We start from the raw sequence: 22,861 nt of genomic DNA, 5'->3' as shown, positions 1-22,861 counted from the left end.
CTACAGGTCAATATAATCTGTTCTTTCTTTGACAGGGGCTGACTGAATGTAAGAGGGGAGTGTAGGAGTAGGGGAAATGCATAATCATAATGTCCCAGAATACCTTCCTTGCTTTCAGTGCTGTAGATTCCTTAAATGTGGAGTATGCCAGGAGTGGAGTGCTGCTTCATTACAACTGATATTTCAGTTTTTAACTTGTTTTTCATAAGTAAAACTTTGCTAAACTGTACTTAAAACTTTGCTAAAATGTACTAATTCCATAATTTTGACACTACATTTGTACCACTGTTTTCTAGCTCAAATACCAACGAATGCTTGAGCGACTAGAGAAAGAGAACAAAGAATTAAGAAAATTGGTACTGCAAAGAGATGACAAAGGAATTCATCAGAGGAAGTTAAAGGTACTTATGTGTTAACCATTAGTATAGAGATACATTGTTTTCTGTGATGGTATTCTAAGTTTTATCTGTTAATTAATATATGAACTTTTACCATTTGTTATAACACTTCTATGCTTTTTTGACATGTTAAGGCTTTTATATACCAGATTTTTTGAACTATATTACTTTGGGAAATGGGTTCAGTTGAAGAGCAGAAAGATTATCAGTTCTAAATAACTTACCTAAATGGAAAATATGAATTGCGGGATATTTTTTGTTTGTTTGTTTTTATGTAGTTTCACTATATTTGCTAATAAATATGCTTCCAGTTTTTCTTACGCACACAATCAGGTACCTCCATGCTTTGTAATGAGCATTACTGAATTTGGTAGGAATTTAGTAACAGAGTCAGGAAACATCTTTTAATGGTCCTGTATAAATCCACAGAGATTTAACCAGGTATGCTTTTTGCTTTTGATCAATATGGGTCTTCATCTTTCCTCTGGAAACCTGAAGACAAGAAGATTTTATTTTTACAGAACGAAGTTGATAGTTCAATACCTTCCTTAATGCTTACTGTTCAACAAACTGAAAACTTAAATCTAGGTGTGTAATGGAAGAAACTCAGTTCAGCTTTGTACTTGGAAGCTGTGAAGCCTGAGCCCTGTTGCACTTTTGTGCTGCATATTAAGAGCCCTGATTTTCTTCTTTCACAATGCATCTGCAGCTGTAGTATGTTTATCCGCAGAAGGCAAGGGGTGACTTTACATGGTATTGTATTTCATAAAACAAATCTGTGCTGCAGTATATATAGTTTAAGTTTCTAACTGTCTGTTATTCTTTGAGGAGAAAATAAACATGCTTTTACGGATGAATTTATAGTATGTACAGATGAAGTTGTCTGAAATCCAATATTTGTTCTGTTAGTTGGCTGAGTGTATTCTTTCTGCTTTTATTTTTGTAGAAATCTTTGATTGATATGTATTCTGAAGTACTTGATATCCTGTCTGATTATGATGCCAGCTATAACACTCAAGATCACCTACCTCGAGTAAGTCAATAAAAAATCAGTTGTGTTTTTTTTTTTTTTTTTTTGCTTTGCTTTTAACTTAAAGACTGATCTTACAATTGGATAGAACACTGGATTATCCTGGAATATAATTAAGAGTTAGAGTTAGGCTGTTTTCTTGGATCTCCAAGGGTTTTGCATAAATACATATTGCCCATTTTAAGTGTTGAAGTTTGAGAGTAACCAGTGCAATATGTTAAGTCTGCCTTGATTTACAGATATAACCCTGTCTGGATCTGGATATTGCTGCTGTTATCAACCTTTTGTTTTAAATGGTCTCACTCGGTATATCCCAGCCTCCTCAACTTTGTGTTTAAAAAAAAAAAGGTGTTTTTAAGGTTTGTATCAGTAGAGCTGAGAAGGTAAAGGTGCCCCAGCTAATTCCCCACCGTAGTGCTGCTGTTGGAGGGGAGGAGGTTGCCTCGTCTTAACTGCTGGTGTAGTGGAGAGATGGGAATGCTTCCTGCTTGTGCAGCCACCTCTGGCATTGGTGGCTTCTATAATGAGCTGGTAAGATGGGATGTGACAATAAGTTGTCAAGTCTTGGCCTTCTCCAGGCAGAAGCAGCATCTACCAGATGACTAATGCTGAGCCTTTCACCTGACTGAAAGAACTATGCACAAGCAGAGAAGCACTGGCTGCTGTGAGAACAGCAAGCACTTCTTCCTGTCATTAGATGGCCTGGCAGATTAGGCCCATAGGCTGCTGTATGGACAGTGCTGTCTGAAGCAAAATTCAAAGTTTTTGCTTGAATAAAAGTTAACATTTCTTCATATTTAAACAAATGTTTTTGTTGTCAAACATAACACAGCCAGCATTGGTAGGGATTAACATATATTTGGTCAGCTTTTGTCTAAGCTTTCAAAATGGTCTGCTGAAAGCCAGTGGTTGTTTAAACTTTCTCTTAAGGTGGTCGTTGTTGGAGATCAAAGTGCAGGAAAAACCAGTGTGTTAGAAATGATCGCTCAAGCCCGTATATTCCCTCGGGGGTCTGGGGAGATGATGACACGTTCCCCTGTTAAGGTAAGAAATGTCATAATCTCTTAATCAGTATTTACTGTGTTGTACTATCTCTGATTAAGCCATTACTTGAATGTGAACATTCATTTATAAAATGGCCTCTATCTAAGCAGGTGAGTTGTTAGTTAATGAGAAAACTTCGTCAGGCCAATATGGGATCTGTATGTACTACCAGAATAGTAGTGGTTCTTACTGTAAGTACTCCTGTATTTACAGTTCTCACTGTATAAATAGTTCTGTAATGAGTAAGCAGTACATAAGTATGTCTGCCTGCAGTGGGAAGTATGTAAATGTTATGTACTTCTGATGTTTCTCCATGTTAATTTTACCATGCTTTCTCAAGTAAGGCTTTTACCATTCAGGTAACCCTTAGCGAAGGTCCCCACCATGTGGCTTTATTCAAAGACAGCTCTCGGGAGTTTGATCTGACTAAGGAAGAGGATGTAAGTATAAAAAGAGGTGACTGGAAGTTAATGTGATTTTTAATTCTCTGAAAATTTTGTATCTTTATGGGCTGTTAGCCCCTGTTTATTTAGAGTGAAGTATGTTGACTGGGGCAAGGCATGATATTAGATGTTACATTATCTCTTAATAGGATTTTTGGCTAGTACTTAGATGGGTAGAATGATGTAGGAGAAGACATTCTGGGGAGTATACAAGGGTCTGCAGGTAATCTGCAGTTTAGTGCCCCATTTACCAAACTAGTTATTCAACATGCATGTTTTTCAGATGTGTATTAGACATACTCGTTCATGTTTATGAACAGATTTTGAACAATCCCTAAGTAAAGGGTTTTTTTTTATGTTTGTCATTTTTCTTCTGTCATGGTTGGGTGAAATATTATGTCTGATATTTTGCTTTTTCTTGAAACAGCTTGCAGCTTTGAGAAATGAAATAGAAATCAGAATGAGAAATAGTGTGAAGGAAGGGTGCACTGTTAGCACTGAGGTAAGGCTTGTACAGATACTTGTTACTAAATGTATGACGTGTATATCTTTTATAAGTATTCTTCAAATAACAGACTACAGCAAATCCAATTTGTATATACTTAATACTTAGTCCTACACAAAGTGTGTTTGAACTGTTAAAATCAGTTTTATATCACAAATAAGTGCATATAAAATTGGACCTCCTATTTAAGATTGCAGACTTGCTGGCTTAAAGTGTGTGTAAATATGTTTATTTTGTGTGTTAAGTACATACAAAGTAGCTCTGTGTATGTATAAATATTTAATTTCAATTTTACTTCACAGACTATATCCTTAAGTGTGAAAGGTCCTGGTTTGCAGAGAATGGTATTGGTTGATTTACCTGGAGTAATTAGTGTAAGTATGCAGTGTTTAAAAAAAAATCTTTAAGATCTGTAAGTAAAGTAATGTTATTACTGAGAACATTAACTGTTCTTATGTTTGTTTTTTCCTTTTTTATATCTTTCTGTTTTCTTCTTTCCTTTAAATATATATCTCTGTATAAAAGACTGTGACATCAGGTATGGCTCCGGATACAAAGGAAACTATCTTTAGCATCAGCAAGGCCTACATGCAGAATCCTAATGCCATCATCCTTTGTATTCAAGGTAACAAGAATCTAGATGGATATCCAAGTGTCAGGTTTTTGTTGTTGTTTTTTGATTGTTTTTTTGTTTTGTTTTGTTTTTAATTCTAATTCTTACGTTCCTTTTGGAAAATTCCTGATTATATATTTATTTCCATACATGGAATTTATACAGTGTACAAAGCAGCATGCTATGTATTTGTAAATTTAGGCATCTTTTCTGTCAGTGACAGCAGAAGCTTTGATAAGATTTTTATCATTAAAAAGAAAATGGTGATAGTAATCAAATTCAAGATTTCTACAGAATTGCTTTTGGAGGTAACAGACAGTGAAAGAGATTAATATTTGAACAAGCTGGCAAGTAGGGTAACTTTTAGTTTTGGTGGGAACTTACACTAGTACAATGAAGTGAAATTTTTATGATACTAGGAACGAAGCAAGTTTTCACTGTGTGTAACCAGAAGTTAAATACATGTGTAATTTTACTGTTTTACAGTTGTAATATGAAACTTATTTGATGCCTACCATATCTTCAGTACTGTGAGTCACCTTATATAGTCCCTAAAATATAACTGTTTACTTTAGATGGATCAGTGGATGCAGAACGCAGTATTGTCACAGACTTAGTCAGCCAAATGGATCCCCAAGGAAAAAGGACGATTTTTGTGCTTACTAAAGTTGATCTTGCTGAGAAAAATGTGGCTAGCCCAAGCAGGGTGAGTTGAAACTTTTTATTTTCATGTTATGATGGCTAAAGTCACACACATAAAAATGTTTGAGGCTGTCAAAATTATTGATCTCTATTCAATATGATATTTTTTTGAAGTCGTTTCTGTTTTAATCTCTCTTAGGCTTTGCTTTTAGTGGTCAGTGACATGATTTCAGTCAAGTTACAGCTTGGGTACAGCATGCTTTTGTAGTGATTCCTTTCACGTAAGTGACCTCAGGAAGTGGAACCTGCTGGGAAGGCTTTAGGGTATTCTCGGATAGGCTTTTTCACTTTATATCATGATTTGTGATGTTCTGCCTTATTTGTTTTATGCCTTCTTATACTTCTTTTTTTTTTTCTTTTAAATATCAGTAGAACTTACAGTCCCTTGACAAACTGCTTCTTAGAGTAGTCTATGCTTACATACATATGCAGGTGGCTGTAAAACTGCGCTGAAGGAAAGAATATCTCTATGCAAAATTCACCATGTTTTTTTTATCCTTTATCTTCATAGATCCAGCAGATAATTGAAGGCAAACTCTTCCCAATGAAAGCTTTGGGTTATTTTGCAGTTGTTACTGGAAAAGGTAAAGAGAGCTCTGGCTCTGCTTATTTTCTCTTTAATAGCAGAGAAAACTGTCTAAATAGAACTGTTGCAGCACTCTTTTCTTTCTCCAGGAAACAGCAGTGAAAGCATTGAATCTATTAAAGAGTATGAAGAGGAATTTTTTCAAAATTCCAAGTTGTTGAAGTATGTTGGAATTTATTCCTTTTACTAAAATGGGCTTGTGCTGGTAAATGCTAGCATTAGTTTTTCTTGTTGAACATGTTACAAAGATTGCAATGCAGAAGTGCTATTTGAGATGTTTTCTGCTTATATTAAGTACCTTGTTGAGGTGACAAAGCTAGTCTTGATACCTAATACTCACTGTCAGTGAGCGGAGAGAAAGAGGGATGAGAGGATGAAAGAAAAAAGCAAAGCTTTCTTCTTGTGAAGAGAAAATGGGGTCCAGGAAGCTTGGGTGTGCATGGAATAGTTTCCTATAGCTGTCTTTCTTTACAGGACATCTATGCTGAAGGCACACCAGGTGACAACAAAAAACTTAAGTCTTGCTGTGTCAGACTGCTTTTGGAAAATGGTGAGAGAGTCTGTGGAGCAGCAAGCAGATGCTTTTAAAGGTAAACATCGACTTCAAAAGACAAAGTGAAATAGCAACTTGCTGTTAAAACAGTTCTTCCACAAGCATGTAATGCTGTTTTGCCATCATGCTTGGACAATTGTTTTATATATTTTGTATGATGACAACTTCTCATGACATGATAATTGCTTCATTTAATCTTTACAAAAGCACGATAAAAATAATTCGTGCTGTAAAGGACTTGCTGTAAAAGCTGGAGGAGTCAATAATTATGAAGAAAACAAATTCAGGCCTTTTTTGGGCAAAGCACAATTCTTCCACTACCTTCAAATGTGTTTGAAATGGCATTCTCTGTAGAGATACCATCTGATCAGCCGGGTCAGTGCAGAGTTGTAAGTTGAATGGGACTCTTGCCACCCTTTCCACTTTGTGATGTGTGAATCCTGCAATTTGTAGAAACAATGTATGAGCACAGATGGTGGAAAAAAAAATCATTCATTTATAGATGCACTTGAAGTTTTTGGAAGGTTTGTCATACGCAATATTTGTTGCAATTTTAGTAACTTCTAAACTATAAATATTTCTAAATAAAATATAAATTTCTAAATAAAATATAAATTTCTAAAAATAATCATGAAGCGCATGTAGACAATTTAAAAGTTAAGGCCTGTTTTCTGATTTCTTTTTGCAGCCACACGTTTCAATCTTGAGACTGAATGGAAGAATAATTACCCCCGGTTGCGAGAGCTTGACAGGGTAAATTACACTACTGGCTTAATTTGTTTGCTAGAAAGTGCTTTGAAGACTGTGGGTTAAAATTCATGCCCTTTAATCTCATTTGTAAAGGTTTCTTAAAATTAGCATAAATTACCAACACTTTAAAATGTGAGGACAGTATAAACTATTCTAGGGGAAGGAAATACTGAGTTCTCCCATAGCACACTTCAAAGTTGTAGTAATTTAATGCTTAACAAGTCCTTCACTCATCTAGTATACAGTTAATTGACCTAAACTGCCCACAGGAATACATCTGTTTCTTTGTGATCATGATTAATAGAACTGACAAAGAGACGTTACATTCCCTGCTCTTTCCAACAGACAGAGTAACAAAACAATTATGATCCCGTTCTCTAATTCTTTTATAGAGACCCTGAATATTCAAATGCCATGCCTGGCCAGAGGCATGCAAGAGATGGGTGGGAAGATGCATGGTAAACCAGGGTAGCTTATGACAAGCACATACATTGTCCAGAACATGATCAGAAGGTACCATTTTAGGCTTAAAGGCCCAAAGAAAAAGTTTTTTGTTACTCTTTGCATAAAAATGTGGTCAAACTGTACTTAAAATAAAATCTTATTTCCTGTTTTTCCTTTTGCATAGAATGAACTATTTGAAAAGGCGAAGAATGAGATTCTTGATGAAGTCATAAGTTTGACTCAGGTTACACCAAAGCACTGGTAAGATAGCTTTTCTGTTTTTTAGTTGACTAACAGAATTTACCATTAAAATATAAAGGGTTTACTAATAATATTATCCAATATAGTTAGGAAACTGTTTTTCTTAGGACAATGTATTATTATTTCCTTTGTCGGTATAGAAGTGTCCAGATTCACAAATACCTGTAGAATCCACTGACTAAAATTATGTGATGCCAGTCAATGTTCTGTTTTGTTGTTTCAATATACAATATAATGAACAATAGATATTTTTATGATTCTCTTGAAATACCTATTGAGATTAAAGGGAATGGTCATGTTGAAGATGTTCATTTGAAGTTTGAATCAATAATTCCTCTTAACTTCCTGTTTTGGGTTTACCAGCGTGCATGTCAAAATAACACATAGCACCTTGTCGAGGGGAAAAAATGATTTGTATCCCTGTGAATTGGAGACTTGTAAGTTGAAAGATGATTTAATTCTTGGCTGTAAAAACAGCTATCTCCTTGGTAGCCAAAATGAAGTAGCACCTTACTATGCTACCCTGCTTCTCTGTAAGGCACACTTAGGTTAAGTTCTCTCTTTCTCATACCTAAGTATTTTAAGTGTAGCATCATTTCATAGTAAAATCACTCTAGATGCAGTCTTAGAGGAGAATGGCCAATGAAAAGGATTGCTTTGACAGCCTGTTTCATAACAGACAATTACAAAGTTTCCTTTAATGCCTTTGCCTTCAGTGACCTGAATTGAATTGTCACTTGGTTATTGATTAAGAACCAAGGTAATATGTCTGGCTCTTAATGTCATTAAAATAAGTCCAGGCATGCAAGTGTGATCAGAGAAAGTGGTGTAAGCGCTGTATTAGTCTGGATTTCTGTTGTAGTCCAAACATAATGCAGTTTTGTCATTTTGTTATTTGCTGCTATTGGCTATGTAATAGGTGCTGAAGTTCATTTTATGTTGTGGATTGGGTAGGTTGAACTTCTCAACTTGCTTCATTATTTATCAAATCTGGGATGTTTGTTGGCATGTTCGCCCCCCCCCAAAAAAAAAAAAATTCAGAATACAACAGAAACAAACCCCACATGCTTTGTTATGGGAGTGTGGACTTCTAAGTCAAATCATTTCAGTGCTTTACAGTCTGACCCATTACCATTCCCCCACCTGCCATGCATATGGACACACACAGTTTGCATGGTTATACTCTTACAGTTAAAAGGTGCAAGGAACCCTTATTGTGCAGTAGGAGTCAAAAGTGTTGTTGAACTGAACTTCTGAAGCTGTCTTTTCTACCAAAAACATTGTGTAGCTTTGTCCTTGCAAGTGGATTTGGGTTGAAGTTGTGCACTGATGTTAAGGAGTATTTCCTGTGTTCTATAGTCCTTTGTCAGTGTTTCTAAGAAATTGAATGCACACCCTTTAGACAGTTTTGTTTTGGAAGCCATCATAGATATTATAACTTTCTATTTTAGGGAAGAGATTCTTCAGAAGACATTATGGGAGAGGGTATCTACTCATGTGATTGAGAATATCTACCTTCCAGCAGCACAGACAATGAACTCAGGGACATTTAACACAACTGTGGACATCAAACTGAAGCAGTGGACTGACAAGCAACTGCCTAATAAAGCAGTAGAGGTTAGAATTTAAGTGGATTAAGATATTTCAGTTCTGTAAATAAAGTTGTGCTTCATTTTCCTATTTGCCATGTGTTTTATTTAAAATTTAAAAATATATATCTGTGTAAAGTCTGTTAAAATGCAAGCATAGGTCCAGAGAAGTAAATTGATGGTTTGAAAGGCTATCTGCAGTTCTTACCAGCTTACATGTCAGAGAAAGCTAGCACAGTCTTGATGTCAAGAAGAATGTAGAGCATGAACATCATATTTTGTTCTTCTGATGAATTTCTCTGTTAAAGACAGGAGGAAAAAAAACTTTTAAAAGCTTAAACAGCTCCTTCAAACTAGGTATGTTCATATTTTATAGATTTATCCAAGTTTAACAGAATTTAACTCGCTCCATAATGAAGTAACCTTTAGTGTTGACCTTGTAGTAATGGATAAGACAGCAAAGGAAAAGTCAGTGACTTATGCTTGTACTTTGCTTTCAGAATGTATGCAAATTGTTGTAGGAACTGTAATAAATGTTCCTTTACAGCTTGGTGCATGGTATAGTGGTCTGCTTCAGTAGGTGTTGTCTTCTGACTTTCTAGGTTGCATGGGAGACGTTGCAAGAAGAATTTTCCCGTTTCATGACAGAGCCAAAAGGAAAAGAGCATGATGATATCTTTGATAAACTGAAGCAAGCTGTCAAAGAAGAAAGTATTAAGCGACATAAATGGAATGAGAGAGCAGAGGATAGTCTGGTATAATGTAGTGGGTTTTTTCATATTGTTGCTAAGTGCTGTTGAAATCATTTGACATAAGTTGCATGTTCAGTATCTTTGTATTCTTTAAATGTGAGAATTGTTCAGTATTAGCTTATTTGCTCTGTTAAGTATAGCCACATAAAAAAACAATGTTTCACTGCCATTTTTATAGACTCTACTGTCTAGAGGGATTTCATGTTGTTTGTTGCATTTTTTTTTTTTACATTACTTATGCTAGGCTATACCAAAGGGTCAAATTAAAGGCACAAGAAAATATTTTTGTTAGTGCTTTGAAAGCTGCCTTTTGAATAAATCATGTGTGTCCAATAAATGCTGTTGCTTTAGACATCAAAAGGTGAAGAGGATATCAGAATTAATTCTGTGTTGCTATATTGCTTTTTTTGTGGTTGTGTGGTTTTTTTGGCTTTTTGTTTTTTTTTTTACTAAATCCTGAATAAATTACTTACTTTATGCTAAAAAGATGTTCTGTATTGCAGCGAGTGATCCAGCACAATGCCTTAGAAGATCGGTCGATATCTGATAAACAGCAGTGGGATGCAGCTATTCACTTTATGGAAGAGACGCTCCAAAGTCGTCTCAAAGACAGTGAGTTGTGTGATATATTCTGGTCGTGTTCTTTTTAATCTGGGCCAATTTTCTCATCGCTGCAGTGCAAGATTTTGTATGAGTACAACTGAGATAGCAGAGACAGTTTAAGGTGGCACTGATACTGATGCAAATACTGGTCAAAATACAGCCTGAATAAGCTGGTAGTGCTCTTCCTTTTGTAATAAGTAAGGGAACCAGTAGCTAAATGATAGAGAGATAGAGAATCAAAAAACGGCACAGAACTGTGTATAAATTCAGGAAAATAGTTGGTCCAATTATGGTTATCAAGCATAATTAATTTTGATACAAGTTGCAACAAGTATGATTTGAAACTCATGACTTGAAATATGGAAGCTGTAAACAACACTGTCTCAGTGGAGGGATGACATGTTTCTTATATACTTCCTTGAAATATCTACCAGTGCCCATTGGCAGTCATTTTTTAATTTTAATAAAAGATATCTGACTTGTGGCACAAAATATCTATTCTTCATCTTGAGTCTATTTTTAGAACTATAAATTTAGCTGGTTGCATATATTTCATGTGATACTACCATGTTTCTTTTTGTAGCTGAGTCTGTTATTGAAGATATGGTGGGTCCAGACTGGAAAAAAAGGTGGATGTATTGGATAGGCCGCACCAAAGAACAGGTAAAAGAATAGGGACTGGGGAAGAATATAAAGGAAAAAAAATAAAGTTAAAAAATAGAAATAAAAAAAATAGTTCCTTACATTTAGAAAACTTTGATTATTACTAGGTCAGTTTTCAAAAATACCAACCCTCTTCACAGAATTTATGATTTCAAAAACACTCTTAGGTTTAAATACTTTGCAATTGTTGTTGCTTTTAATTAAGTTTTAAACATTGCACCCTCTAGATTTCTATATATTTGTTTCATCTTACAGATAGATACTGGTTTGTAAACTGTCTTCTATTCTTCAGTTGAATTACATCTGTACTATTATACTATTGACCTGGATTTTATTCTTTCAGTAGAGAGAAATTGGTGAAAACAGGGTAGAAGTCACTTTTAAGCAGAAGTCTTGTGCAGTTTTCTATCGTGCTCCATTTGGATTTCATTAATATGTGACAGCATTATCACTGGTGTTGTCACAGTTGTATCTTCTGATTGACTGTTTTCATCATAACCTCTCTTCTCATTTACTCCTTTGGAATTTGCTTTTTTTGAATTTAAATAGCACCTTCATTTCAGTGCCCAGTGATGATGGGCTTTTTATGTTACTTTTTCTAGATATTTCTCAAACTGAATCATACTTTAAAGAAGTAAGTAAAATTTAACAGAATACACTAGAGAGTAATGTTTCAGAGGAAGGAGTTTTACAGTCAACTGTGCAGCCAGGTATGGGAGAAAGGCAGTCATTGCAGCCTGTCTTACTTGAATTTAATGAACAGCAACTTAAAGATATGAGTCCAGTGAGCTAAAGACCATGAAGACTTCTTGCTAGCTGATAGGCAAAGCTGACAATTCTCATTGGTTTCAGAAAGCCTATGGTCTGATTTTTGTTTTGATTATTCTTTTCCTCCTCCAGTTAGAATCAAAAGAAAACGGCACAAAATTTCATGTAAATTTTTGGTTGTATGTCTACTGCAGGGGGCAGATACGGTTCAAAACTAAACAGGAGTTTGCAGAGCAGCAGAATCATTTAATTAAACATATGAATGTGAACCACACTAGCTGATATTCCTGAAGGGGAAAGGTAGCTAACAGCTTTGATTTTTTTCTAACCTTCCATTCCTCTTCTACATTTCTGTGCATAATGAACAGAAAAAAGTAGACGATTAGCCATTTATAATTACTCTCTATTAGATGTCTGTACACAAATAAACTTTCGGATCACATAAATGTAATAGTGTCAGAGATATTTGACACTGGCTTATTAGGAGATAGTTTATTGAGGAGGTGATTATGATCTCCAAATCTACAGTAATCAGTTCCAACTAATCATTCTTATCCTAGAATATTCGTAACGAAACAAAAAATGAACTCGAGAAGTTAATCAAATGCAATGAAGAACATGCAGCTTATCTGGCAAATGATGAAGTGACAACTGTCAGAAAGAATCTTGAAGCAAGAGGAATAACAGTGGACCCCTGTCTGGTAAGATGCCAATGTGATAAAACATATGGAAGCTCCCTATGAACATTTGGATGTTCTTTCTAGATAGTATACAAAAGATTGTGTCTAAATACTGAGTTTGTAGTCCAGATGTTTGCTGCAGATGTTTGCTAAATGACTGCTTGCACGCAATTCACAGACTTCTGTTGGCTGTCAGACAAGTGCAGTACAACACTTTGGAATCTGTCAGTTCAGACTGAACTCAGAATCTGCTGAGTTCTCACCAGCAGCACAGGCCTGAATTGTGACAAGGCTTGTTTAAAATTATTGTTCATATATTATACAGTGGAATCAAGGCCCTTATGAGCCAGATATGATAAAAACATGTTGCACATTCCTAAGCTTTCATTGTGGTTGTATATACAGTTCATAACTACATCCAAGAGAGGGGAATTTTGTAAAAACACTTGCAAAAAGGCAGTTTTATTAGAGTGCCCTGAGGGAATGTAATGTGGGTTTAAAATGTTCTGTAGAATGATTTATCTTTTTGCAGTGTAAGGCTCTTAACTATAATTAGACCTTTTATCTAATTAAAGATTAATTTTTAACTAAGTAAAAATTCAAACAGTAAGTAATAGATGTGGATATTTTAACAGTGATTTTTTTCTGCAGTAACTTCAGCTACATTTTCGATATTCATGCATGTGTTTATTCAAGGTAGAAAAGTTATTTAAATACCTGTTGCCTGTTTCTTATATAGCATTTATCATCTCTCATTTTTAAAGGTCAGCATAGTAATCCACATCTGCTGTATGAGTGCTAAGCAACTAATTTTTTTTTTAAGAGCCTTGTTTTCTAAGTGTGTTTAATTTTGAAGAACTGGAACATAAATATGGAGAAAATGAAAAAAAGTTAGCCATTTTTGTTTACATAAGACCCATTAAATATTTCTCTGTGCTTTAATCTGGTTTAACTAGCAAATTAATTTGCATGACTCAAAAATGTATTCTCAATGTTAAGATGAAGGTTACATCATGCCAAGAGCAGCATAATTTGTCGTATTCTGTAGTATATAATTTAAAAATATTTTTAAGTACTGTTTTTTTTTTTCTAGATAAAAGACACGTGGCACCAAATTTATAGAAGATATTTCCTGAAGACTGCTTTGAACCACTGCAACCTTTGTCGAAGAGGTTTCTATTACTATCAACGGCATTTTGTGGACTCAGAGGTAAAATGTAGGACTGATACACATTAATGTTTTGCCTTAAAATTTTCAGTTAAGTTGAAAACATCCCACAAATACTTTAAACTAGTCTAACATTTCTTTTGTATCCTTTATCTTAATGTAGCTGGTAATCTTGGATGTTTTCTGTGAGCCTTGTGATTTATTAAAATTCCACCCTGGTGGTAATTATATAAAATGACCACTAGAGGTCACATACGAACTCAGCATCTGTGAATTTGTCAATGTGCATTGAAAATACACTGTTAAAAGCAGTATTGTACGTACAACTAGTGATATCTTGTTGGCATCCATTTTTCCCACTTTTACATTGATATTTGTTTTCTTTATCGGTGCTAAATGTTCAGAGAAAACATTAAGTAAAGGTCTTTTTATGAAATAAGCATGGTAAATAAGTGTTTAGAGTCGATGCTTGGAACCCCATGTGATCAACAGGGGAAAAAAACAACAACTGGAGCTTACAACTGCCTGGTTGTAAATAATTATATTTTCTGTTAAACGACTTTCTAGTTTTCTAAAGCCAAACTTGTACAACAAATGACAGTATGCACAAAGTAACACAAAGAAAAGAATATGCAGTTTTTTACTTCTGCATTTTAAATCAAAGAGAAATTACTGAAAGGGTGGAGTTCCTGACTTTCTGTGGAGTTTTGTTTTGCTTTTAAATGAGAAACAACTATCCTCATGGAGCTAGAAATCTTTACTGCTGCAGCAATACCTTTGTCTCTGAGATACAAGAGAATGAGATTGTAGGGTAGAGAGCTGACACTCTGTGATGTCTAGCCACCTCTTCCTTTTTTTTTTCCTTTTTTTTTTTTTTTTGTCTTTTAAGGTGTCCTTAATGTGATGTTAGTTCTAGCAGGTGTAGAAACTGTCTCTTCTGTTGTTAATTAATACAGCCCTTGCTCCAACACTGTCTTCAGAAACATTTACCAGGCAGGGAGTTACAATATGGAATTCAGCTGTTGTCTTTCAGTGTGTTGTGAACAAGTGTGGTGTTTCAGTGGGTATTAGGTTATACTCACAACCTTGCTTATAGGATGTGTAAACTTTATTATATCCCTTCATATGTCAGTTTCTGTTGAAATTGAAATTAATAGATTGAAAGGAGATACAGTGTATTAAATAGGGCTGATATGTTTTTTAAGATGTGTATTTGGTATGTTTCTTTGTTACTTCCAGCAGTTATTCTGTGGTATTTTTATGCGAGATCAGGATGTATATACATATACGTAGGGCCTTGTAATGGTAGGATATTTACTGGACATCGGAGGTCTAACAGTACGACTTCCTTCGTTTCAGCTCGAATGCAATGATATTGTCCTCTTCTGGCGAATTCAGCGAATGCTGGCAATTACAGCAAATACGCTGAGGCAGCAGCTTACTAATACCGAAGGTAAGGCTCACAGTGAATTGAGGTGTTTGAAATAAAAAAAAAAATGTTTAAAGTTTTTTAGCATTCCTCTAGCTCTCTGTTCCTTTCATGCTCAGCATGACTGGTTGATTTTTATGTCCTGGTTGGGTAATTAAAGAATGTAAAGTAACTAAAATTTGACATCTCATTTACATTAAATTAGAGTGATTAATGATTTAACAGCATTAAATTAGAATGATTTAATGTAAATGGAATGTCAAATAATTAAGATACTTTCCAGTTTAAAGTATTTTCAGCTTATCTGATGCCAATTGTCTATTTTTCCAAGCAGAAAAAAAATCAATAAATAGTAACTGCATTTTTCTTTCTCAAGTCAATGTTGCTATATATTTTAATTTTAAAATATTTGATATTTTAAAAAAATGTAGTTGCAGAAGTGCTGTTGCTTACCCGTCCTTTGTTTTTCCAACAGTAAGACGCTTGGAAAAGAATGTAAAGGAAGTGCTTGAAGATTTTGCTGAGGACAGTGAAAAAAAGGTTAAGCTCCTAACTGGCAAAAGGGTCCAGCTTGCAGAGGATCTCAGTAAGTACCTGCTTTATAGTCTTTGGGAAGTTGCTTGAAGTGAAACAGATTCTGACCTCTGTCCCTATGAATGGGAAAGTAAGGTTAAGAACACCTAATGCTATGTGGCTCGTTCACATACTAGTGTTTTGTAAGTATTACAAATGGATTTTTAAAAAAAAATATAGTCAGATCTTACTGATTTAAATGTGGACATGGGCAATAAAATGTGATAGAAGAATATAATTTACACTAGATGTATACTCACTGATATAAATACATTGCACCAGTATATTGAGAAATATAGTTAAAATACAGTGATGTCATAAAGGGTGGTTGCTGTTTTTCTAGTACAATATGGTTAATCCACACCTCTGAGACCTACCTGTGTCTGGGTCATTTGGTCTTGACTATGTAAGGAGGATTTGATCACATGTACTTTTAATCGTTGGGTGCCTCCCACAGATAATGCTGACGCATTTAACGCAGATTAGTTGGAAATGCCTTTGACTTACTGATCAGCTGTTTTTAGTCCTTGCATACAGAACAAAAACCTGTCAGCTTATTAAACTGAGATGACCGTTATATTAAGAGACAAAACAAGGAAGAAAATCTAGCAGATTTAACCTTCTGGAAGGACTACAGTTAGTGTAGTGATTTGAGTCACTCAGGAAGCCTTACGGAGTTATGTTGTTAATATATTAAGTTCTTAAACAGTGAAAGGTTTGAAGGGGACAATCCAGGCTAGGGTGCTACTTGTGCTAGCTACCTCTGCATCCATTGAGGTTTAGACTGACTTGTAGCTGCTGGGGCTTCCTCTTGCACATGCATTGTTTCCTTGGCAGCATTCTGCTATTGTTCTGTGAGGCTTCCACTCAGACCCTCTCTGTATACCCAGACTGGCAGGAAAAAAAAAATGTTGTGCAAAAGGAGAAAAAAAAAGATTGTGATAAGTAAAATCCGTGTGAATACATAAATATGTGTGTTTGGAGATCGCAGATTGTTATTATTGAAATCTCAATCAATTACAGTATTTGTCCTTTAGAGTGTGTTGCTGTAATAGTTTGGAATTGTAGGTAGGAGTTGTAGTGAATCTAGGACAAATGATCTGTCTCTTAGGCTGTTTGGTCTCTGAAATAGCTAGTGTGACTATCTAAGTTTTATTATAGGTTCACAATTCTCTCCGCATCCTGTATTGCTTTTGAAATCCTGTATCAGCCTTCTTGCAGCCATTCTTTTGGATGGAAGGTATTTTACAAAATAAGGTTTCCCCCTTCCCTTCCTGCCAATGTTGAGGTAAAACTAGTGGTGACCTGTACAGCGAAGCATAGATATTTAATGAGGTAATGATCTCCTTTTATTACTGAACAGCGCTGTTTGCTTTCTGACAAATTGACTTAGGATTTTTGTGTTGTCAGTTTTGCTTCTTACCAGCATAAGGAACAACCTTCCATTTCAAAGCAGTAATGGCTGGAGTTTTTATTTTATAAACTCAGACTAGACCTGTAGGAGCACACTGTCTGTGTGATTATAAACGTAGGTATCTGTGCTTTAGTACATATGCTTCAACTTCGTAGTATATATTTCATAAATTACCATCTAGCAAAAACACCATCATTGCACCAAATTTCTTTAGATTCGGGAGATCACAGATCCCAGGCACATTTTTCTAATGAAATAATCATTATTCGGTGCAAAATGATGTATGATGACATGCTCTGTTTTATTGTACCTATGGGAAGATTTTAAAACCACCACCGATTAGCTCTGTTAGTCAAATCAGCAACGTTCTCTCTACTTTCTGCATGCTTTTATTGCTAAGTGGTGATAATTTTTATGGACAAATGACAGGGAAAGGGGATTTCTTTGCCTTTCCCATAGTGAATAGAGTGCTTGTCTGTGTTGCAGTTTTTTTATCCTCCCGAGTCAGACTTTGATAGCGTAATGCATTGAACTCTCAGGTGGCTTTACAAGTAATTTCATTCTTACAGCATTGAGTGGTGATCAGAACTCTGCTTAAGGAAAGAAAGTCGTAAGTCCCACAATGCACATTCATAAAGTATTTGTATTTTAATTAGGAATGGAATGGAAGGGATCTACTGTGTCATAAAGCCCAGTCTCCCTCTGTTATAGACAGCTGTGTTTATATAATCCATCTCGTTCATTTATTTTGAGCTCCATCTTTAAATCGGTTGACTTTTGGGGGCTTGCTATTCATACTGAAAACCTGTTCCAGTATATCATTCCTCTGATGGCTACAAACTGTCTTTTATTTTCCATTGTAAATTTGTTAATATGAGGCTCTGCGTGTTAATAGAGTTTCCTATCAGGAAGCTCTATAAACTCTATCTATAAATCTAACTTCTTTATATACCTGAGGTTGGGATGCTTCTTTTTGATACTGATGATACGGCAATCCTGCCTTACTTCTGTCTGTCAGCTTTTTACTGTTGAAGCACTGAAAGTGTTTTATTGTTTGTTCAAGATACTGTTTGATGGCAAACTATTTATAACATGGCAACCCAATCTCATAATGAGAGCTCACATAAGTATCAAAATTTACTTCAGCAGGTTTTGTCTGTATTCTGCATCCTGGAATTGTATTTCAGCCCTCTGTGAATTTTCCTTGACAGCCTTTAGGTCCTGAGTCTTGCTGCCTTTCCATGTTTATTTCAAACAGTTTCTGACAAATTACATGTTTCGTAATGTATTGAAGGTTTTCTTCAAATAGAGGCCTTTATCTGTTATGGGCTCCTCCCCAGGAGTATCATTTTGATACTTGTGCCAGTGAACAAATACTAAGTTTATGGAAATAAAGAAGCCCTGCGACTGGAGACATCTGGAAGAAATGGTTGTAAGATATAAAAAGAGGCAGAGCAGAAGATGAATAGCTGAACTGGGAAAAAGTGACTTTAAAAACTTTTCAATTCCTCCATTCTTACAGGTTAATAGCTTTTGAAAGAGGCCTGCAGTGGGTATACCCCCGAGTCCTGCCCCTAGCAGTGAGCAGGTATGGGTACCTAAGGAAAAGCATAAGAACAGGTTAAACATACAGCAATGCTTCTCTAGTGTGGTCTTTCAGCATCTAGCAATCTGTGGTTCCAAGATTTCCTAATCCTGAGGTAATATCTTTGTGATTAATAGCCCTTCATGATTTTTTTCCCCCTGTGAATTTCTGTAATTGCTTTTTGAACTCATGTAAACTTTGGCATCTGCAACATCCTGTGGCAATTAGTTCCAGAGTTTAACTACACATTGTGTGAAAAAGTACTTCCTTTTGTTTGTTTCTGAGCCACCTGCCAGTTTCATTTGGTTTTCCTTAGTCCTTGTACTGTAAAAAACATTCAGTAATCTTTCTCCCTTCATTTTTTGTGCCTCTTATGGCTTCACAGATGCTTATGCTACCAGCACTTGCTCTTCTTTTTCCTGGGCTGAAAAATTCTTATCTGTGTAGTTGCTCCTTGCAAGGACAGTGGCAGGGCTGATTGAAAGCATGAAACACTCTTTGTAGTTCTACTAAAACCTGTTTGAATTGAAAGAGCAGAACTGCACACAATATTTGAGCTGTACCTGCCTTCTAGATGTATACAGTTATATTATGATGCTTTCTGATTTTTATTCTGGTCTTTTACTAATAATTAGTAAGTCTGCTTCCTTTCTTGACTGCTCCTTAGCAATGAGCTTATGATTGCACAGGGCTACCTGTTACAACCCCAGGTTATTTTGTGAGAAGTAACAGCCAGTCCAGAGTCCATCAGCCTAGTCATTTTCCATGCTATATTCAAAACTGTAGAGACAGTTGAGATATGTTTGTTTTTTTGAGGATGTGGAAACAAGAGGAAACTGCTGTCTGTCTCTTACTTGTGTAACTGGGTACTTGAGGCATATTCAGCAATCGGTAGGAACCTCTTCTAATGTAGTTGTTTACAATCTCCCTCACAACTCTGGTGCAATATCTGTCTCGAAGTTCTTCACTGAAGTCATCTGTCAGTTGAAAATCGTAGCCAGATCTTTCACCCCGTGTTGACTTATCAGCAACAACAAGATTTATATTTGCTTTCCAGTTGGTAGATGCTTCTAGATTGTGCTGGCTGCCAAAGGACAAAGTATTTTGATATGAAACTTATGTTATACAGGACTTGGTATTTTGCTACATGCTTAGCTAAATCGGTATCTTAAATACATCATGTGCTAGGTTCTGTAAGAAGTAGAATAAGGTAGAGTGAGCTAAAAGTATTATGGCAAACATTAATCTTTTAAAGGAGAATTTCCGCTCATAAAAATGTCAAGACTGCCTTATGTTTATTGCATGCTTTAAGGATCTGCCTGTGTCGTCTTTTTAGCTGTTTTGTTCGTAATGGAAATTACAGAGTAGTAATTTTAGTAGAAATATTCTGTAGTTCAGAGCAAAACTGACTACGTGAATAAATCTTAACTTTCTGTAGATTACTGCTTAACATGGCTACTTTTGTTTTTGTTGAACTCCCAGTGAAGGGCTTCCCAGAACTATCTGTTTTCAGAATGCCACTCTGCTTGGACTTGCTTCTTTTCTGTAGAAGGCCAAAGCAAGCTTCCTCAGTAGCATGAACTCTGTACAGTAGTTCAGTTGCTTTACACCTTTTCCAACACAAGATGGCAATGATTGACCTTTGTGGGAGTGGGGAGGATTAGCATGGCAGCAGAGCTGGTGCCAAGCCTCTTGTCCCTGGTTACTATTTCTTGTTTTTTGATGCATGCACATAGCATACGCAGTGGGCATTTGTTGCTTGGATAAGTTTGTTGTTTTTTTCCTCTGGGGGAAGATGCACTTGCCTAGCCTTGTCCCTCTTGTTTTCCATGTTCTGATTTATTTATTTTTTTTTGTTTTTCTTTTATATATGAAGATTACAATTTATGAAGATTGTAAGGGATGATAACTTTTTCTCAGATATATAATTCTCGTTAGCAAATGTATGGCAAGCTTTAGTTTAATAAGCTTTGCTACTAAATAACTGTTAAAATCTGAATACTTTAATCATTTCGGAAAGGAAATGGGATCTTCCAGCATTTTATCCTAAATCTGAGCTACAATTGCAGTAGCATTTAAAACATGCTAGGTGGTGCACGTGTACATTGTATACTTAAAGTGGATCTTACTTTCAGGCCACCAATGGGAGCTTTGCCATTTACTTCACTGGAGACAAAATACTTTACTGAGCCTAAGAAAATATACATGTGATCTATCTTCCCGTATTTCCTCTCCTTTGTTCTTTTCAAACAGCTAAACTAAAATGCAAGGGAAAAATTTTATGGAAAATTTATGGAAAAATTATTTCTGTACAGGATAATCACAGTAGGACGCACAGTACATGCAAAGCATCTTTCCTAGGCCAGCATGCTATTCATCCAGTGTCCTGTTTCCTCACAAGCTAAAAAACAGAGAAAGAAAACGCAGAACTTCACTAAATTATATGTAAAACCATGTGCATTTCCGTGGGGTGAGCCACTGGCAGAAAGTGGGAAGGAGCTTGCAGAATACCTGTGGAAATGTGGAAATTTGATCCAGAAATTACTAGGTGTGAACGTGAAGGGGTCAGCCTCTGAGTTCATTTGTCAGTAATATTGACACCTGTACAGGTGTCCTGGGCTAGCTGAGACTTCATTCTGCACAAAAGCCTTTTGAAACTTTTAAGTAGTGAGCCCTCACACGAAGAAATGGGAGTGCTTACCTTAGGGCGATTTGTTTAAATTCTGTCATACATTTGTAATGTGTAAAATATAACAATTTGTGGAACTTAATTATTTTCTTGTAAAGGATAGAGCATACAAAAACTAATAAACCAGTGTTGTAGTAAAATATTTTCAAGTTTTATATCTGAAGACATTACTTTAGAGTCCACACATAAAATCCTTACCATATTACTTCTTGTGTTGAATCCCTTACAGTTGAGTGCAAACCTTGCAGTTGTGCTGTGCTGCATTCTGTTTTGCAAACGGTCTTTGAGCATGAATGATTTAATATCATGTACGTAATAAACTGTAATGCAGTTAGCTAACAGTAGTTAAGGTTGGTACTTTCAAGTTGCTGACTCAGGATCTGGGATTTCTGTGATGTATTTGGCTAAGCTGAGTGGGCTCTCTTGTGTCTGTTGTATATAGCAAACTGATTTAGATCCAAGTGAATCTCCTTTTTTCATTATTCATTTATGCGAAGTTGAGGAAGAAGTCTGTGAGCAGTACTTTGCAGATAATGACTTGCTCTGTGGTTGTTGTTTTTTGGTGTTTATTTTTTTTTCTCCTTTCATTGCTCTTAGCCGCAGAATAAAAATGCTATGTGAAACTAATCCTATGTTGTGGTCATTACTGTAGCCTAATTAAATTTCAGTCCTTTGAGATGACTGTCAACAGTATTTTGATTTTACCTCTATCCTACGTGACATTGTTGATTACATATGCTCATGACTTAGCTTTGACTTGGCTTTCTAAAGCCTTTGCTTCTCTTTTCTTTGCTGTTACGGGCTTCACCTTTTTTAAAAGGTTAAAAGTTTCATAGGGGAAAAAGCTCAGCTATAGGAAGAAAGTTCTTATCTTAAATGGGCATATATCAGATAATTTCCCCTAGAAACCAAAAGCAGACAAAACAGCTCAAAATGCAGCTGTTAGTAGTCTTTAAATCAATATTTAAGGTACTTGTTGAGAAGCAACATGGTTTTCAGTGTTTACAAGAGAGAGGAATAAAAGGTATAATTTTTAAGATATTTGAGGTAGAGCCCAGATGTTATCCCCACTGCACAAGGGATTCTCAAAGGAAGGCATAAAAAAAAGGAAAGCATCCTAGGAAATCCAAATGGAGGAATAATTTTTTAAGAATCTTCAGAATTATAATTTTGTGCTCTCATTTTTTCCATGATGCCTAACGATTGTTTGAGAAGCTACTGCAGTAAAAATGTGGTCACTTCGTAGTTGTGAGACATTTCATAGTAAGGCAGCATTTCTTCTTTTGCTCCATTCAACTGGTCGTAGCAGTGTTCCTGAGGAGCGTGTAGTTACAGTCTGATCCTGAGCTGACAAGTTTGCACCAGGAGGTGTTGTAGCCTTCTGTTCACACAAAATCAGAGTGGCCATTTCTCCCTGGGAATCATCAAACACATCTTCAGGCTCCTAATAAGCATGTGCGGGGTAGCTGCTGTCTTCACAGTCCCCTACCAGCAGCTCCCACCAGGATGCTAGTATGGCCTGCATCTTTTCAGAGGCTGATTGTCCCTTCGAACACGTTCATTTCTGCCCACATCTCAATCAGTCAAATAAAGTGCTTGTGTGGGCCATATGTGTCTAA

The 22,861-nt window shown here is 35.8% G+C and overlaps 1 protein-coding gene across 4 annotated transcripts in view; it reads left to right on the top strand.

Moving 5' to 3' along the window:
* The window catches only part of OPA1 (OPA1 mitochondrial dynamin like GTPase), a 52,956-nt gene that overhangs the window by 18,152 nt on the left and 11,943 nt on the right, over window positions 1-22,861 (top strand). For all 4 annotated transcript variants that reach the window (XM_040566817.1, XM_040566815.1, XM_040566818.1 and 1 more), the window contains 21 exons: window positions 297-401; window positions 1,345-1,431; window positions 2,359-2,472; window positions 2,832-2,912; window positions 3,343-3,417; window positions 3,723-3,794; window positions 3,946-4,045; window positions 4,609-4,739; window positions 5,247-5,319; window positions 5,411-5,483; window positions 5,796-5,911; window positions 6,563-6,627; window positions 7,253-7,329; window positions 8,781-8,946; window positions 9,521-9,673; window positions 10,174-10,282; window positions 10,857-10,936; window positions 12,265-12,405; window positions 13,478-13,594; window positions 14,912-15,005; window positions 15,457-15,567. In XM_040566817.1, the coding sequence (XP_040422751.1) occupies window positions 297-401; window positions 1,345-1,431; window positions 2,359-2,472; window positions 2,832-2,912; window positions 3,343-3,417; window positions 3,723-3,794; window positions 3,946-4,045; window positions 4,609-4,739; window positions 5,247-5,319; window positions 5,411-5,483; window positions 5,796-5,911; window positions 6,563-6,627; window positions 7,253-7,329; window positions 8,781-8,946; window positions 9,521-9,673; window positions 10,174-10,282; window positions 10,857-10,936; window positions 12,265-12,405; window positions 13,478-13,594; window positions 14,912-15,005; window positions 15,457-15,567 (2,140 nt within the window). The remainder of the gene's footprint in view (window positions 1-296; window positions 402-1,344; window positions 1,432-2,358; window positions 2,473-2,831; window positions 2,913-3,342; window positions 3,418-3,722; window positions 3,795-3,945; window positions 4,046-4,608; window positions 4,740-5,246; window positions 5,320-5,410; window positions 5,484-5,795; window positions 5,912-6,562; window positions 6,628-7,252; window positions 7,330-8,780; window positions 8,947-9,520; window positions 9,674-10,173; window positions 10,283-10,856; window positions 10,937-12,264; window positions 12,406-13,477; window positions 13,595-14,911; window positions 15,006-15,456; window positions 15,568-22,861) is intronic.

Source organism: Cygnus olor, chromosome 9 (genome assembly GCF_009769625.2).
Source record: "Cygnus olor isolate bCygOlo1 chromosome 9, bCygOlo1.pri.v2, whole genome shotgun sequence".
Classification (NCBI taxonomy): domain Eukaryota; kingdom Metazoa; phylum Chordata; class Aves; order Anseriformes; family Anatidae; genus Cygnus; species Cygnus olor.
This window is presented reverse-complemented; position numbering and strand designations above follow the sequence as displayed.